Here is an 18,275-nt window from a genome sequence, read left to right as displayed (position 1 = left end):
ATTATAGTTAAATTTATTAAACAAATGACAAAAAGAACAGCTGTGCTTAGGGCTGGGTTGAATGAAGTGTGGGATTTTCAGTCCTTGGGATTTTCAGTCCTTGAGATTTTCAGTCCTTGCAGGTCCCTCAGCCTATGAGTTGTTCTACCCCTCACATGGAGGGTTGCCATTGAAAATAATGTCTTTGCTCCTTTTAACTCAGTATCAGATAAAGATTCCCACTCTCTTTTGCTCACTGTACAGCCCTGTGAGAGGCCAGACCTGGGGTGTTTGCCCTGCAGTACCGGGAAGCTCTTCTCAGCCAGGCAGAGAGGAAGGACGTGCCAATTTTTCAAAGTGTTTTAACAAAACGACTCTTTCTGCACCGAGAACAAAACCTGCTTAGCTGGCAAGCGCCATCCTGCCCCCCTGACCGAGGGCTGACCTCCCTGGGCCGCTCGCCCGGCAGCTTCCCTGTAGCCACGGGGGCGGCTGAGCCTGAGGCTCGTTTCCACAGAATCCCAGAATCGGAAGGGACCTCTGGAGATTATCCAGTCCAACCCCCCCGCCAAGGCAGGGTCATCCAGAGCAGGTGACACAAGAACACGTCCAGGTGGGTTTGGGGTGTCTCCACAGAGGGAGGCTCCACAATCTCCCTGGGCAGCTGCTCCAGGGCTCTGCCACCCTCCACGGAGAGAAGTTCTCCCTCAGGTTGAAGTGGAACTTCCCGTGTTTTAGTTTATGGCCATTGCTCCTCATTCTGTCACTGGGTACCACTGAAAAGGATCCGGCATCATCCTCTTGGCACCTGCCTTGGAGATATTTATATGCATTAATGAGATCTCCTCTCGGTCTTCTCTAAACAGGCCCATGAGAAGCCTGTGTCAATTCCTGTGTCCAATGCTGGGCCCCTCAGTTCAGGAAGAACATTAAAGGGCTGGAGCATGTCTGGAGAAGGGAATGGAGCTGGGAAGGGACTGGAGCACCATGAGTAGCTGAGGGAATTCTGGGGGCTCAGCCTGGAGAAAAGGAGGCTCAGGGGGGACCTTCTCACTCTATAATCCCTGAGAGGAGGGTGCAGCCAGGTGGGGGTCAGGCTTTGCTTCTAGGAAACAAGGGACAGGACAAGAGGGAACAGCCTCAAGCTGCTCCAGGGGAGGTTGAGGTTGGATATTAGGGAAAATTTTTTTATAGAAAGGGTAATTAGACATTGGAATGGCCTGCCCAGGGAGGTGCTTAAGGAAAGACTGTATGTGGCAACTGGCACCATGGTCCAGTTGACAAGGAGGTGATCAGTCACAGGTTGGACTGGATGACCTCAGAGGTCTTTTCCAACCTAACTGATTCCATGTTTCTGTGATTTAGTCTCTTCTGCCATGCCTACAGTGAGAGGACCGGTGGACATGGCCTCAAGCTGAGACATGGGAGATTCAGATTCGAGATCAGGAAAAAAAAATCACTGTTAGGGTGGTCTGGCACTGGAAGAGGCTGCCCAGGAAGGTGGTGGAGTCACCATCCCTGAAGGTGTTTGAGAAACATCTGGACCTGGTGCTGGGTGATGTGGTTTTGTGGTTTCAGGGTTACAGTGGCAGTGGATGGTTGGACTTGATCTTAAATGTCTCTTCCAAACCTTAATGATTCCATGAAATCATTCTCCACCTTAACTTTATTTTCCATTACAATGCACGTTAAAATTATGATCATGTGCATCTATAAACCTTTAACTCCATTACACAGCAGCACCCTGTGCCTGAATATCCTTTCACTGTGTTTCCTCGTGAGCAGCCTGGCACCTGCCAGGAGGTACAGCCTGGATCTCCTCCAGGAAAGGTGCTGGAAAATCGCAATTTCAAGCTCCCTTTCAAAGCGAGTTGGGGGATTTCTTGAGGAAAAGGCAGAAAGAGTTTTACAAGTAAACTGTCAGTCTGGTTAAAAGGAGCTCTGCCTGCCAGAGCTCAAGGAGCGCTCTGACAAGGCTCCCAGGCACCTGGTGGGGTTGCGGGGCTGTGCTGTGCAGGGCCGAGGGTCGGACCGGACGCTGCTGCGGGGCTCCCTTCCGCCGCCCGCCGCCGGCCGCTCCCGCCCGCTCCCGCCATTTCCTGTGAGGGGCAGGGAGGGGCGGAGCCCGGGCTGGGGGCGGGGCACGCGCGCGTCACGCGCCGGGCGGGAGCGTGCGAGGCGGGCGTGGCGGGCGCGCAGGCGCGGTGCGCGGCGTGCGGGGCGCGCGCGGCGCGGGCGGCGGGCGGGCGCTCCCCTCGCTGGCAGCGCTCGCTAAGATGGCGGATTTCCTGCCGTCCCGCTCCGCGCTGTCCGGCTGCTTCCCCGGCTGCCTCCTCACCAGCGGCGAGGCCGAGCAGCAGCGCAAGTCCAAGGAGATCGACAAGTGCCTCAACCGCGAGAAGACGTATGTGAAGCGCCTCGTCAAGATCCTGCTGCTGGGCGCAGGCGAGAGCGGCAAGTCCACCTTCCTCAAGCAGATGCGGATCATCCACGGGCAGGACTGGGACCGCGCGGCCCGCGAGGAGTTCCGCGCCACCATCTACAGCAACGTGATCAAGGGTGGGTGAAGGGCGGCGGGGACGGGCCGCCCTGCGAGCGCCGGGCCCGGCCGGGGCGGGGGAAGGCGGCTCGGGCGGGTCCCGCGGGCCGGGGGAGCCGCGGGGCCGCCGCCGCCTCCTCCCGCCCTGTCCCGGCGCCTCATCCTTCCCCGGGGGCCGGCGAGCAGCCCCTCTGGGCCCGCGGGGTTGTCACCGCGCCGCCCGGGTGCGGCCCGCGGGGCGGCTCCGGCGCCCGGCCCCGGGAGCAGCGGTTTGAGCCCGTGAGGTCCCGGGCTTTGCCTTTTGCTCGGGCGCTGGAACGAGGCCAGAGAAGGGCAGCAGAGCTGGGGAAGGGGTTGCAGCATAAGGGGCGGCTGAGGGAGCTGGGGGGGCTCAGCCTGAAGAGCGGGGGTGACCTTACCGCTCTGTACAACTACTGAAAGGATATTGTAGCCAGGTGGGGATCAGGCTCTGCTCCCAGGGAACCAGCGGTAGGATGAGGGGACAGTCTTAAGCTGCACCAGAGGACATTAGCAAGAATTTCTTCACTTCAGACACTGGAATGGGCTGCCCAGGGAGGTGGTGAAGTCACTGTCGCTGGAGGTGTTTAAGACTGGACGTGGCACTTGATGGGAAGTCTGGTTGACAAGGTGGTGTTGGGTCATAGGTTGGACTGAATGATCTCAGCGGTCTTTTCCAACCTAATTGATTCCGTGATTCTGTGATTTCCTGGTAATGCGATGGCAGTAATGAGCGGTAATGGATGGGGGGGGAAGATGCACCTGGAAGTGCGTGAGGAGGAGCCGAGCCCTGTGCTCTCAGAATTTCACTGCAGTGGAAGAATTGCTGCCGTTGTGTTGGAAACTCGGCTGATACATCAATTAACAGCAACCCGCAGGCAGAGCCTCTCTGCATAGATGCTTTGCCAAAGCCTCCACACATGCTTTAGGGGAGTGGACGCTTGATTTCGCTGCTGTCATCCTGACTTCATTGGTCATCCGCACTTATTTGCTCTCTTATCTAAATCACTCGTTGGATTTTCAGCGTGGGCTGTGTAATAATTGGTCAAAATATTAATGAAGTTTCTCAAAACAGCAAAGTGTTGCCAGACCTCAGCCCCTGAAAATCCAACTATTCTCAAAGAGAATTGTTTTACAAACCTGCTTATGAATCAAGCCTGGAAGAACTATTGATAGCAAGCCAGTAGAAATCATGAGCATGTATGTCAACCAGGTTAAAGTTTATTAATAAAGGTGCTTCATACTCTGTGACAAAGTATGCACGTAGGAACTGCATATCTGTCTGGGAGGCTGTTTTCCTGCAGTCACAGGTAGATTTGACAGATACCTGCCTTTGACGGAGAGAAAAGCCTTGGAAAGGGAGTGAACCTTGACAAAACACTTTGGCACTGAATGAGTATGTTACTATACAGTCATTTGTTGCCACAACTCAATTTCCTTGTATCTCTTCCCATGCCTTTACAGTTGCTTATTCTTTCTGGAATTTTCTTTTTATTTTTTCATTGATAAATTTAGTACTAGAAATCAGTTCCCCACATTTCCCTTATCAATATGAGCAGAGTGGGTTTAAAGCCTTTAGAAGACTCTAAAAAGAAGCTTAAAATACTCCTTTTCTTTTAGAGAATATTAACCAAAACAGCCATGAAAGTGTGGGGAAGCCTTTAGCTGATACAACTCCTTCTGCACTTAAACTGTAGAAACATACTTTTAGAAAGTACAATAATTTTAGTACGTATCTTAATATCTCTGAAAATGTTAAAGGTAGTGATAGAAATACTCTCGTGATAGAGATTCTCTGTATAATTTGATATAACTGGATACCAAGTTGATAAGAACACAAAAGCTAGAGAACCTTAAAGCAAGACATCAGGTGGTTCAACATATTTTGAAATAAACTTTAAAGCATACTTTGTCTGTCTTGTATTCATGCCAAGTGAAAGAGTTTGGTAGCACAGACTGGAGATTTAGTAATTAAAAATAACACTTTTTTGAGAGTTAAACTTGTACTGTGGGTGTCACCCTGTTGATGGTGGTCATGTTCTTGAGATAGCAAATCTGGGGGTTGATATTACCTGTAAATGTAGTGGTTTGAGTCAGTTTTTTGGACACTTCCTGATTCCCTATGAGTGGATGTTCCTACTGAGCTTTGTGCAGAGTAAGTGCATTGTTTGCCTCTGTGCAGATTGTGGGCTGGTGAAACAGTAGATGCTGAGAAACTCTGCTCACAGTGCTCTTCCTTGTCGTTCAAGGTGTGCGAGTCCTCGTGGATGCCAGAGAGAAACTCCATATCCCTTGGGGAGATCCTGCCAACCAGAGCAACGGGGACAAAGTGATGGCTTTCGACACGCGCGCGGTCACCGTGGTGCAGGGCATGGTGGAGACCGGCGTGTTTTTAGACTACCTTCCGGCCATCCGAGCCCTGTGGGCAGACAGTGGCATCCAGCACGCGTACGACAGGCGCAGGGAGTTCCAGCTGGTAAGAGTTGGCCTTCAGTGTTTTTAACTGTCTCCGTGTGATTTGGTTCCTGTGTTGCTTCTCTGTGAAATGCCAACCAAGCTGCTTCCTTACGCTTTTTTGCATGGTTGACTTACTCTGTGGTGTTGCACACAGCTTCATTTAGCTACTTCCACCCCCTTTTTAAATAATAATAAAGGAGATTCTGACGTAATTGTCCTCATTTCATATGTGGGAAAGCTGAGGTATTGAGGGCTTTTAAGTTCTGTAACAAAGCTGGTACCTGCACAGTATTTTTACTATATGATTATTACCACCCTTTGTTAACTGGTGCATCAACTTAAAAAACCAAACTAAACAAAAAAAATGGTTTACAGTAAAGGCAGGCTTAATAGTAGTGTGCTTTTTAAAGAAAAGATATGCATGGGTTAATGAGAAGAATTTAAAAACCACTCCCTTCTCTATTCCAGTTTGAGCAATCTAGCAAACATTCCCTCTGTATACTTCCTGTTTAATCTTGAATGTCTGTGTTAATACTCATGTAATGAAATTTTTGTTACATTGAAGTTCTCAGCTGAACAGATGGAATGGAATACACAATTTAATAGTGGGGAAGAGATGGAGTATAGAATTCAGTAGTGGGGTTGGAAAGAAAAAAGAAACCTCTTGATTCTTGAGCTGCAGCTTGAACTGTCTGTGACAGCTGAAGTCCCTTTGCGCCATTCCCATGCAAATGCTGCAAAAAGAAACAAAACATTCGAGTTAAATTTGATTGTTGGTTTATAGACAGTGGCATCGGGTTTTGTAGGGATGGGGGTTGAGAATATCTTAAAATAGATAAATAGAATATCTTAAAATAGATAAAATCTGTTCTTGCAGGTCTCTCAAACGTAAGTGACTTTGTATTTTTATGTCTTAAAAATAACCTTTGTGTTAGTGTGAATCCGAACAATAGCTCGTTGATGTCTCCTGTTGAGCTATTATGAGTGGTTGTGTAATCATACCCTGACTTAAAGAGGTTGTGTAAATATTCTATAAATATGTATTGCCCTGATCATGGAATGTCTTCTGGAGATTGCAGAATGGGCAGGTGCTCCAGTGGCCTATCACCTGCCCAGCCCTGGGCTGAGCTCTGTAAATAAGTTCCTAAGGAGACCTGTTGCTCTTTGAGTTTCACCTTCAAGTGATCATAAAAGAGTAATTGCTCTTCTGTAGTCAAGATTCTGGTGCAGATGTGACTTCTAGTGGTGTAATTGCTGTGCTGGAGGGATCTGCTCTAAAATCTGTTCAATAAAACAGTTTTGTCTTCAATTAAACATGTTTAGTGACTTTGAGGCTGTGTAGCAAAGGGAAGGGAGCAATTACTGTTCTGTCATCTTGAGGCTCTGGGAAGTGGCTTCTTTACATAACTGAAACGTGCACAGTTTCACTTTGAGTGAGATGTGAATAATTTGTTCTTCTGAATCTTACAGAAAAAAAGCTGTTGCTTTTTTCTGTGAATCCCTAAATCTGTATAGTTCTCTGCAAAAATATATGTTTATTGTGTTGTGCTTTAGGCACAACTCAGGAATATTTTTGAAGTGCTCTTAATAGTTGAGTACTGCCATAATAATTTTTGAAAGCAAGGTAATTATTTATACTTACATTACTTTATTTCCTAAATCCTTTCAAAATCTCAGCTGGACATATTTCTGCCAAGTTATAAACATGAAGAAAAAAAAAAAAAGGCAGCTGAATGATGTCATTGTGTTGAGTGCAGGCAGTGTGATCTGTGCTGGCCAAGCATGAAGTCTCAGTTTTACCCCAGTAAGCTTCAGCTTAAGTTCTGCCAGTGCTCCATGTGGGCGGCAGAACAGAGGGAAGCTCCTGGAGCAGTGTGGCTTTTTGCTGTACCTGCTACAGGCTTTGCAGGAGAGCGTTGAGAGAGCTGAGGTCTGTGCTGAGACAAGGAAGGAGGACACAAATGGTTAAGGAGGGAGTGACAGGCGTGTCCCAGTCAGGAGGTAGAGCAGGGGGAAGTTGGGAGAGACACAGACAGTTCAAGCGTGTCAAGTACTGACTCTTGAAGTGAACGCTCCAGACGAAAGATTTGTAGCGCTGTAGAATGGGGAAAAAGAGGAAAATAATGTTCTGCTTCCAGTTTAGCTGCTTGTGGGAAAAAAATGTAATGAAAGGAGAGATAGCAATCATTAGATGAGTAGGAGAGAGGGAAGAGTGGCACAAAAATAGTATAAAGTGCTGAGACTGACATGGTAGAGGAGCATTTCTGGACTGTTATCTGCTCTAACTTCTTTTCAGACTTTTGAGTGAGTTTAACTTTTTTACCTGGACCAAGTTTGACACTGCACTGAAAAACATGGCTCATACTAAGAGAGCACAGGCAGAAACACTGGGGAAATGTTGTTTGCCATGGGAAGAGGACACTTTGGGACAGAGGTAGAGGTGAGCAAATGGAAAATGGAGCAGTGATGGGTTAAGTAAGGAGTGAAAAATGTCAAAATTTACATATAAATTCTGGAGGAAAGGCAGCAAGAGTGTGTAGTGTAGAAGCCATTTGTAGCTTGGGCAGATAGGAAGTACAGAGAAAAAGGGTTTAAGATTGAAGTTTCTGCAAGAATATGGTTTAAACTTCAGTATATATGCACAATATATATGTACATTTGTGAGGGATTGTTGAGCTGCTCTTGCTTTTTTTGTTTTTCTTCAGTATCTTTTACTGACGTTGCCACAGGTGATGCTGGGAGCGTAAGGAAACAATGTGATCTTTTTATAGCAGCAAGAAAAAAGAACGTGGTTGTATTTTAATGGAATTAGGAATCAGCATTTCCATGTCTAGTTCACTGGAGTGTCCTTCCTCATTTTGTTCGCTCAAGTGGTCATGGGATAGCCAGTATGATTTATTTTCCTTGGCATAAAAATAGGGGCCTTCTGGCCACTAGCAGCAGCATTTATGAAAATTCATTAGGTCATGCTTGTGTAGTGCTTTAAAACTGGAAAGAGCTAATTACAGCTTAGTGCAATATGTGCCACTTCAGTGCTTCCCCCGTGGTTAATGTTATAATCCCTCATATTTTATTGCAAACCAAACTCATTCAGGTGATTGTTCCACTAGCACGGGTAACTGCAGACTGTCCTGGCTCTGTAGCTGAGGCAGTTCTGTAACTTACACTGCAGATTCTGGTCATCCTCAGGCTTCTTCTCCTTCAGCCACCAGGCTTGTTTCTCCTCTGGCCTCTCAGGTGGCTGACACGGATGAGTTACAGATTTAGTCTGAATCAGCCCAGCACCCTCTGACACCTCATTAACATTTCACATTTCCCGTTGCTGCTTGATTTTTACCAGAAATCTCCTGAAATGACTTGGATAAACACAGCCATTATGGTAATTCTGCAGCATGCAAACTGCTTTACCTGGGCATTTCCAAGCTTTTCTGTTTGTGCTGGTGACCTGTTCAGCATGTGGCTGTAAGGGCTCGCTGTTCTCCTGGAGGTTTGCTCTGAGGCACTGGCAGCTGAGCAGTGTTTGGTGCTGTGTAACACTGAGCAAGGCACCTGTGAGTAAGAGCAGCCTTGTACTCCCCTCTCATGTCAGTCATTTCTTGAACTTGCTGTGAGAGCTGTTAACAGAGAAGCTTTTTTTTTTTTTTTAATTTTTTGAAGTATTCTCCACGAGTCTTGTCATTCTCTGAGAATGGAAGAGTGTGATGAGAGCCGAGTGGCTCAGATGCATGATAAGCTTTGAATGTGTTCAGGGTTTGTTCATGTTAAAGGTAACTTTTGGGTGGGTTTTGATCTTTGCTACCAGCAGTTGTTAATCTTCAGACAGATACTTTTTGCCCTACTTGCAAGTTATGCTGAATGTTTGGGTGTTTTTAAGCCAGAAAGCCGCAGAGGCAGAGATGACACTTTATTTTTGTCCATATTTGCATAGAACTGCAGACATAGATGATACAGTAAGGATTATAGGATATGGACTCACCTCTGGATCACAACTTTATCTGTGACGTGTTTGCAAGGGCTAGATCAGATTATAGAAGACAGGAAAAGGCGTGTTCTGCTTGAAGTTACACTGATAGCTTTGCTGCAGCTTCCATGTAGCATTTTTCTGTTGCAGATGAGTATTTTTGTCAAGTGTTGTTCAGTTTACTGGGAGATTGTATTGTGTTTTGTCTTACTCTGCTTGAGCTTTTCAGGGCTCTGCCTGAATAGTCGTGGGGCTGTTGTACATGCAAGAGCATTAATTTCTGCTGAAATGATGAGTCCTCAAATGGACACTGGAGAGTATTAGGAAAGTTTAATGTTCTTTCAAGTGCACAGACAACACATCTTGAAATGTGCCTGATTATAGAGCAGGATCCTGCAGAGGTCAGTTGTGTGTGAAGCCAGGCTAGGCTGCCAGATGTTGAGGTGTTCCCCTTTTGGAGGGTGGATGCCCATCTTACGGTGCAGCTGTGAGGTCAGTGCACAAAGTCCCTCTGAAGTCACAAGTGTAGAATCTGGAAAAAGAGTTAAAGTGTTTGTGCTGTGCTTGTGGCAGTGACTTCCAGAAGCTTTTCAGCAGCTTCTGTAGTGTGTTGATTTTCTTCCCAGTGTTCATCTCTTTAACGTCCCCATGCCCCTAAGTTGGAAAGTAGGCATGGCTTTCCCTTGGGTCTCCTCTTGGATCTGGGATTGGGTGTTCATTTGTCCCACTCTGCTTGAAGGGTGCAGGAGATGATTCTATTGGGACATGACTGAGTGCATAAACTGTTGGGAGAAGGTTTCTGAGACTGACAAGGAGGATCTTCATTACAGACATGAGATCCAGTCAGCCAACATTTCTTTAAACATTGGTTATTTGGGCACTTAATCACATAGTTCAGAGTTAGTTTATTGAAATACAGGGTTGTAATTACAGTGAATATTGCTTAAATATCTGTGTGGAAACCCAAAAAGCTGCTGCTTTATATATGTTGAAATATGAACAGTTTTTTCCCCTCTTTCCTCAATCAACACTCTGCCAAACATCAGCTCACAGGATGGCCTGTGTACAGTGAGCATGACTCCTTAAAGCCCTTGGAAAGCTACTTGCTCTCTCTTGGTCTTAGTGTGAAAAGGATTGATCAAAGATTGTTGCTATAACTATGGAAAGAAAAGTGCTTTACAAATTTATACTTTAAAATGAGTCATGCAAATCCTCAGAAGAGACTTGGATTTTTTGAAGATTCACCGTTTTTCCTGCCCCAGTAACAAGATAATGCTGGCTTTGAGTTGGTATTAATAAGATTCCATATAGGGATTAACTCTAGAGTCCAGCAGTAGAGGGTTGAGTGTCCTTAGTTCAGGTTTGTGGCCAAAAACCCTTCAGTGTGTGCCAGTGCTTTGGTAGTGGGGATTGACCGTAATATTTCAGTTGAGCTGAATGATCTTCAGGTGAACTTTTATACTAATTTAACACAAAGTGCCATTTTTTATAATTTTCCAAACTGGGAGTAGGATTTCTGTTTCAGCCTCTGAGAGCCAAAATGCTGTTTCTGGGACTGCCTTATTCCCTTTCTACCACTCTTCCTTTCCTGCCCAGTGACGTTTCTTTTTAGCAGCAAAAAACGGAAGTGTTTGGAGAGCAGCCTGGCTCTTGTATTGCCAGTTGATGCTGATCTGGTTTTCCTGGAGAACATCTTTGCCATATTTTCTTCAGAATATTGCTATATTTCTTTTGTTATATTTTAAATTTTTGTTAGTATGGAGCACAAATGTAGTTCTGGAATTGAGAGGTCTTTCAGCAGGAGCTGTCTTGATGTAGACAACTTGTGCCAGACTGAAGCAGGATAAGTTGGTCTTCCAACCAGGAATGCTTTTGGAGTCCTGTATGCTACACTTGGCTTGTACAAGCCTTTATTTTCTGCATGGTTTCAGTGCAGCCTCTGAGGATGGAGTTCTTAATTCAAACTCAATCCAGATATTGAATAACCTGGTCTAGTGGAAGGGGTCCCTGCCCATGGCAGGGGGTTGGAGCAAGGGGATCTTTGAGGTCCCTTTCAACCCAAACCCTTCTGGGATTCTGTGATCTGTTTATGGGGAACCACTGCTTTTAAAATGCACACTTGCACAATGCAGTGTGGGAGCAGAGGGATGTGTTCTTACACATATTCTGTCTCCAACAAGCTGTGCTGTGTTGGTAGTCATGTGCCTTAGTTTCCTAAACATTTTGTTGCAGAAGAGTAGAAGGTGACCTACCTCTTGAAAAAAAAATGGATTTCTGTAACCAAGCCGTGATTAAATAAGTACGAAACACAAGTGCCCTTCTGAATATGAATATTCACATATTGAGTGTATGAAGCTCTTCTCAGCAGGTTGTTTTAAATCTGTGCAAATGTGTTAGAGGAGCTTTTGCTGCTTCTGCTGTGCAGTGTAACGTGAGCCCTTGGTACAGACATTCATTCCGAGCTCATTTCTGTGCTCGCTGCTCACCTGCAAGGTGTTACATGTTGGTACCTGTAGAGCTGTCTCGTTACAGCCTTTGGAATTTAAACAGCAATGCCTGCACTGTTCTCTGTCCACTTAGAAATGACTTCCTAAACACAAACCCAACACAGTCCCAGGACTTGTAGCTGTCAGCAAATCTGCATGCTGACAAAACATATAGTATGAAAGCAGTGTCATCTTCCACGTCTGTGTTTTGCACCTGAGGGAAAGAATAGAGAGGAATCTTTTTTGTGTGTAAATACGGGATCCTTCAGGACTAAGGTGCCATGCCAGGGGCAGTGTTAATTTGTGCTAATTTGAGTTTATTGTAACATGGCTTCAGCCTTAGAGGCTGGTGAAGTCTGCTCTCACCAAGCACGTATTACACTTAGGTTTTATTGAGTGACCGAGCTCTTTATTGTCCCAAACTTCAGTTAATGGTGAATGCTTTTATATCTTCTGGGTTCAGGCCACAGCTCTTACGCAGAACTAGCAAAGCGGGAGGAAACGTCAGCTTGTGGAAGCTGAGGAAGTTGCTTAAGAAAATGTGAGAAGACCCAAGTGGAGCTGACCTGACTACATAAGAAAAGCAATAGAATAACTGTACTAGTGGGAAAAGCAATAGAATAACTGACATCTCCATGCCAGCATTGTGTCTGCTGGCACTTTTCTTTGCTAAGTATCAGAATTATCAAATTCTGTTGAGAAGTTTAGAGGGTGCAGAACCTGCCCTTTTACAGAATAACAAGCTGTATACTCACAGTGCTGATGGAGGCCCCCTGATACAAAGTGGTCTCTTGAAAATGGTACCAAGTGATAGTCTGGAAAATGAACCCTTTATTTATATCTTAAAGGTGAATAAATGGGTCATAGAACACAAAATTAGTTAACTTGGCAGCCTCAAACTGTAAACAAAATGTACTTCATGCCAATAGAAATCTATATAATCCTGGAGACTCAACACTTATATTTTATCCCAGAGTTGCCTGATGGGTTGAATTTAAATAGTAATAAAATGTTTAAAACTACATCAGCAACTAAAGAAGGTCCTAATTACTTCCAGTATCTTCTCTGCTTGCATGTCTGCATTAACAAGAAACATCAGGTAATACAGTGGGGAAAGTCGAGGAATTCTAAATACAGAAAACACCCTGAATTATCATCACAAAAACTGACAACTTCAACTATTTCAGAAAAGAAAATGTTTGAACAGTAATAGGGAGTGAGCTGCCTTTTACAGCACTCAGTTCACTGTACCGTGTTGCACGCCTCTCCATCATAGTCATTCCTGCCTTAAATTTATTTTCCTTCAGTGTCTCCTCAGTAAATAAGTGAAATATCATGCTCCTCTTCAGAGAGTTAACCAAGGAACTGAAAAGACCCCAAATTCTTTTTATGGATCAGGGGTACAGGAATGTGTAATCCCACATGAGTTTCTGTTTCTTTTTTCCGTTTAAAGATGCTGGGGAAATTATTTTAAACAAAATGCTGGGATCTCTGCAGCCAGCCTGGGAGTACTTCTCTCTTTGGGCACATGATGGTATTTTATCACCCACTGGTGACCAAATCAAGAGGACGAAGAATTTCCAGGGGTGGAAACAGTGCACTGGTATCATCTGTATTTCAAAATATCTACACAAAATTGTGTGAAAAAAAATGTAATGCAGAGTGATTACTAAAATTTTACACATGGGTGCTATTGGGACCTTTAACTGGTTTCAGCAGCAGTTATATAGTTTCTCTAGTAATTAATTTATATTTCTTTCTAGTTTTAGTTAGTTTGCAGTATGAAATTTTACAGGTGACATGAAATGTTTGTGGCCTCTTGCTGCTGTTTAGGGAGTCTTGTGTACTTTACTTTTACTTTGAGTTCTTTTAGACACAACTTTTAGTAATTTTTAAAAACACCAATATTCAGCTAATGATACTGGTAGATCTTGTTCACAAGACCCAGTAAATTACTGCAGGATCTTGTCAGATAGCTAAGAAAAAGAGCTGGTTTATGAGTGCATCTCTGGCTGCAAACAGAAATACTAGAACTTAATTGAAATGGATTCTTCTAATTGAGACAGAGGAAGGAACTAAAAAGCATTTGGTCATCTGGATTTCTCATGAGGCTGAAATAGGAACCAAATGTACTTTAAAACTGAATCGTAGAGAAATGCATTGGGATCCAGTTCAGGGCTCTGATTTTGAAATGTTGTGATTTAGTGCAGAGTTTACGCAATAATGGACTTTCAAGCATCTTCAAGTTCAGTATGGCCAGTTTTAGTGCTGATACATTTCCACGTGCCAAATATTTGTCATGTTTTTGGGAGCCTTTGCTGGTCTTGTACAACTTGGAAGCAAGGAAAGCTCTAAGTGATGGATGGCAGATTTGCAGACTCACCACTGCTCCAGTGTTAGATTAAATGCAGTTGGAGTTGCAAACACATGAAGTCATGGAGCCAGTGGGTCAGTGCTCTGAAAGAAGAGCAAATGTTTACAGTCTGGTTCCAGTCTGTTTTGTGTGCAAAACATCTGAGGTCTATAGAGATGCTGCCCAGAGTGTAAATAGTAACTGGGAGGTGGCAGTTTCTCCTTGGTCAGTGCATGTTTTCGTAGGATTTCTAGGTCTTTGAAACCAATCTTTCAAGTCCCAGAACACATCAATGGAAGTTTAAAATCTTCTGCAAAGTATTGGTGTCTTTCTTAAAGTAAACTTTCTGGAAGAGGAGTTTGGATTGTAAAATACTTAAGGAGTAAAAAGACCTTTGAAGAAACAAAGTGCACCTGATCCCTGCTTTAATGGATTAATTTCTGTTCAGGTTTCGGCAAACAGAAGCCGTTTGGTTGGATGCTCGGGGTATCTGGTGTGTCCCATGTGCCAGTTCATGTGCTCTTCAACCTGGCTCTGATCTCCAGAAGGGGCTGCAACAGCCTTGAGTTTGTTTCCTATTTGAAAGCATTGGTAATTCTGAGGAAAAGAATGGAATCACAGAATGGTTTGGGATGGAGAAACCTTAAAGCTCATCTCGTTCCAACCTCCCTGCCATGGGCAGGGACACCTTCCACTATCCCAGGGTGCTCCAAGCCCATCCAATCTGGCCTTGGACACTGCCAGGGATGGGGTAGCCACAGCTTCTCTGGGTAACCTGTGCCAGGACCTCACAGAGAAGAATTTCTTCACTCCAGGATAAATGCTGTGCACTCCGAGGATTTTTGATTGTTGGAAGGAGTCTCAGCTGTTTCTAGAATATGTCCCATCCTGGTTTCCAAGCAGTCTTTCAGAATCAGAAATATGATAACAGAGTGCCTGGTGTGGAAGAAATTGTAGTTTTGTAGGCTTTTGTGGAATGCTGTTTCCTGCCTAAAAGCTGTAGTGAATTTGCATATTTTTAAGGAAGTCTTATTAAGAATCTGGCAATTAAATTCCACCAGGAGAGGGGAAGGATACTTAACTAAGAAAAATGAAATGTATTTCTTCCCTCTTAGGGAAGTAATTGAAAACTGGAACAGTTTGCTCTGTGGTATACTAGTATGTATATTAACTTCTTTTTAGAGTTTAATAATGTTTTAATTAATTTAATTGGAGTGGCATGGTATCTGTGAAACTGTGGAAATGCTCTTCTGGTGGGAGACAAACCTGAGTGTGAGTTGTGTGAGTCTGGCACTTTGAAGGGAGAGCACTGCTTAACTGGGTGCAAGAAGCAGCAGCAGCTGATGTTGGAGCCTTGTTTGGAGTATTTCGTTCCAGGTTGGCTTGGTGACATCCTTCTGTCACTCTCAGGGTATGGCAGGTGTCCCCAGCTTGCTGGTGCTGCCAGGGCATCAGGTTGGCGTGCTCTGTCGCCCTCCATTTGTTATCCACATTTTGAGAATTATGGATTAATTGGATTACACGGTAAATAGGGGATAATAGATTAAAGGAGTATTATTGGGTTAAACCCCTTCTTAAACCCCTTCACCTTTCTTTGTTAATACCGTTATGCAAGGTAAAAATGTCAGTCATGAAATAAACTTGGTGTGGTTCCTCCCTTGGTGCTTTTGGAATTGAGTGCCCTCCAGCCAAAGTGATGCAGCTGTTCCAAACACAAATTCTGCGCTGCCACCGAAAGGTTTTACAGAAGATGGCTTCTGTGAGTCAGGATGTGAACCTTTCCTTTTTTTAGGACAGATACTCAGTTTGTGTAACCAAACATGAGGCAGGTTTCACTTCTACCCCGCGTGACGCAGTTCTGATGGCTCTGAAAAAAGGCAAACACAGCTTGAGCCGCACGCAGCGAGCGCTGAAAAGGGGAAATGGGTCTGTGCTCTCAGAGCTGGGCTGAGCTGTGACGCATTTGTGATGTGTATTGATGAGGAACACGTTATTTGTACTCCTGTATCAGCAACTGTGTCTGAACTCTACATTCTTGCAAAGAAACAGGAATTAATCCCAATGTGCTGAATTTTATCTCTGGAAATGGGCAGATCAGGTTTAAATGACTATTCAAGTGGCTGAGCTGGAGAGAAGGAAGCTGGGAGATGTCAGATGTCTGGTCTTGACACACACTATCTCTGCTTCAGCCCTTTTGAGGCTGGTCCATTCATGCTTCCACAGGCAGCAGTGCCATTTTCCAGCAGTTTGCCCTTTGGTTTTGGGGAGTTCAGGATTAGTTTCACACGGAGCAGTTGGCTGCTCTGCATGTGGCCACAGTAATGCTCATGTGGGTATAATGGGGACTGCTGTGCTTTGGTGGGAGTGCCAGTTTTTCCTGGTTTTAACATAACTTTGGCCTTAATTAACACTTAGGGAAAGGAAACCTCTTGCAGGGAAATGTGTTTTGTGTTAGTGCACACTCAAATATTTTGACCCAGATTTGCAGTTCGGGAAGTAAATATGCTACTGCTTACCTGGACATTTTCGCCCAAATACCTTCAGCACCCTTATTAAAAATTAGTTATTTTATATGCTTATTGTAAACTTCCAAAATGCTGCTAATACTGCTTGAAGAGTGTTTTATCAAGTATTAGAGCATGGAGTGGCAATTCAGAAATAAATGTTTCCCCTCACCTTAAGGAGATGCCAATCAAGTTGCTGGATTGCTGCTGTAAAATAGGGAAAGTATATTTTTAAAGTTTAGTTCCTTGAGTAAACAAGTTATAGGTACGAGTGTGGGGAAGTTTTGCTGTAGTCTGTTGACTGGAGCATGTTTGAAAGAGGAATCCTCTTCAGAAAGCGCTGGGAGGGGTGACTGGGAAGAGAAATTGTAGAAACATGAAAGCTGTGAAGGAACCAAGATTTGTTTTATTTACCTCCAAATCTGAGACCAGTAGAAGAGACCAAACCAGTTGAATGTCTCGACATGAGACTTGGTTAAACCTGCTGGTCTAACAATCAAGACAGTTGTGGATATGAGCTCATTAATGTAATTAGGATATGCATTCATGGCATAAATAGATCACCTGGATCATCTCCCTCCTTTGTGTAATGCTGTGGATATTCCCTGTTTGGGTGGAGGAGGTTGTGCCCTCTAATCTCCCTCCCACTGGGAATCTGCATTGATTTATTTGATTGAAACGTTTCTCCATTCATTATCTCTGTGTTTATTACTGTCATTTCAGAAGACATCTGCTAAAACTTCAGTGGCAGCAGAATTGATTTGCAGTCTTCTTTTGAATCAGCTTAGGGTGGGGTGGCAAGAAAATAAAGGTTGTTAGAGATTCTTTCCTTTGCCAAAATCCTCAGATATGGATTTTCCTGGATTAAGCTTCTAACAGAAAAACACCCTGTACATAATGAAGTGTGTGCTATAAGCATTACTAGGGTGCTGTAAAATCCAGAATTTTCAGACCCTGCTTATTTCTCCATCATCTCCCTTTAAGCTGATTCTCCAGTGTTATGGATGGTTTGGTTTGCATATTCAGGTATGTACACACCAGCCTAAAAACACTGCAGTTACCTGTTCCTATTCTCAACCAGGCTTGTAAAAAAGCTTATTTTTGGTGGTTTTGTTTCTTGTGTTTTTGTGGGTTTTTAATTAAATAAAATAGGAAATATTTGTTTCTGTTTTTCAAGCAATTCAAGTAAGGTCAGGAAGAGAAAATGTTTGGTAGCTCTTAAAGTTCTAATATAGAGCTACTAAGCTGTATCTCCTATTTTCTTAAAATATCTGATTTATTATTTCAGATACTTAATAAGCCTTGTCAGTTCAGTATGTTCCACTGAACTTGCAGCCAAACCTAGACGATTTGATAAATTGTTTCTTTTCTTTAAACCTTGTGATGACTAGATCTTTATTTGATGCATTTTCTCTATCTCTTTTTTTAAGCAATTGCTAGTGGAAAAAATGCAGTGTCCCTGATCCCCTTGAAGAGCTAAAAAGCCATTTGGCTATGCTAAGGTTTCAACAAATCATATTTAGATTGCTGACATTGTTTTCATGGAAACCAAATAAATTGGTGCTTCCTGGGTTTAAAAGATGTGTTCATCTGGTGTGTATTTCATGTAGTCTTTTTTTTTTTCCTTCCCTCCCCCAAAAATATTTTTGTGGTTACTTTGCTTTAGGCAGCAACTAGACAGTGATCTTTGTGCTGTGTTTTGTTTACAAAAGATACCTGCTTTGGTTTGCTGCAGATGACCACACCAGCAGGTGTTGGCCTACAACTAAGTGACCAACTGTGCTGTAACCATGTCTTTGTAGAAAGAATGAATTATAAAACTGGAGATATTTCATTTAACGAGTAGTTAAATGCAAAGCTATAGGGGAAGCTGTTGTGGTAATGTCAGGCACCTTGATAGGAGTAAGATTTCGGTGTTTTCTTGTACATTCATGATGAAGTGACTTGGTTCTCTCAGAGAGGATCACAAGGCTCCAGG

At 44.0% G+C, this 18,275-nt stretch overlaps 1 protein-coding gene across 1 annotated transcript in view; it reads left to right on the top strand.

Annotated features, from left to right (window-relative positions):
- The first annotated feature begins 2,213 nt into the window (after window positions 1-2,213).
- GNA13 (G protein subunit alpha 13) overlaps window positions 2,214-18,275 on the top strand; it is a 29,792-nt gene continuing 13,730 nt past the window's right edge. Inside the window, exons 1-2 of the mRNA XM_069032312.1 lie at window positions 2,214-2,538; window positions 4,786-5,012. Of these exons, the coding sequence (XP_068888413.1) occupies window positions 2,256-2,538; window positions 4,786-5,012 (510 nt within the window). The 5' untranslated portion in view covers window positions 2,214-2,255. The remainder of the gene's footprint in view (window positions 2,539-4,785; window positions 5,013-18,275) is intronic.

This window comes from Aphelocoma coerulescens, chromosome 18 (genome assembly GCF_041296385.1).
Source record: "Aphelocoma coerulescens isolate FSJ_1873_10779 chromosome 18, UR_Acoe_1.0, whole genome shotgun sequence".
Lineage (NCBI taxonomy): Eukaryota > Metazoa > Chordata > Aves > Passeriformes > Corvidae > Aphelocoma > Aphelocoma coerulescens.
Note: the sequence above shows the minus strand (reverse complement) of the source record. Positions and strands in the feature narration are given on the sequence as shown.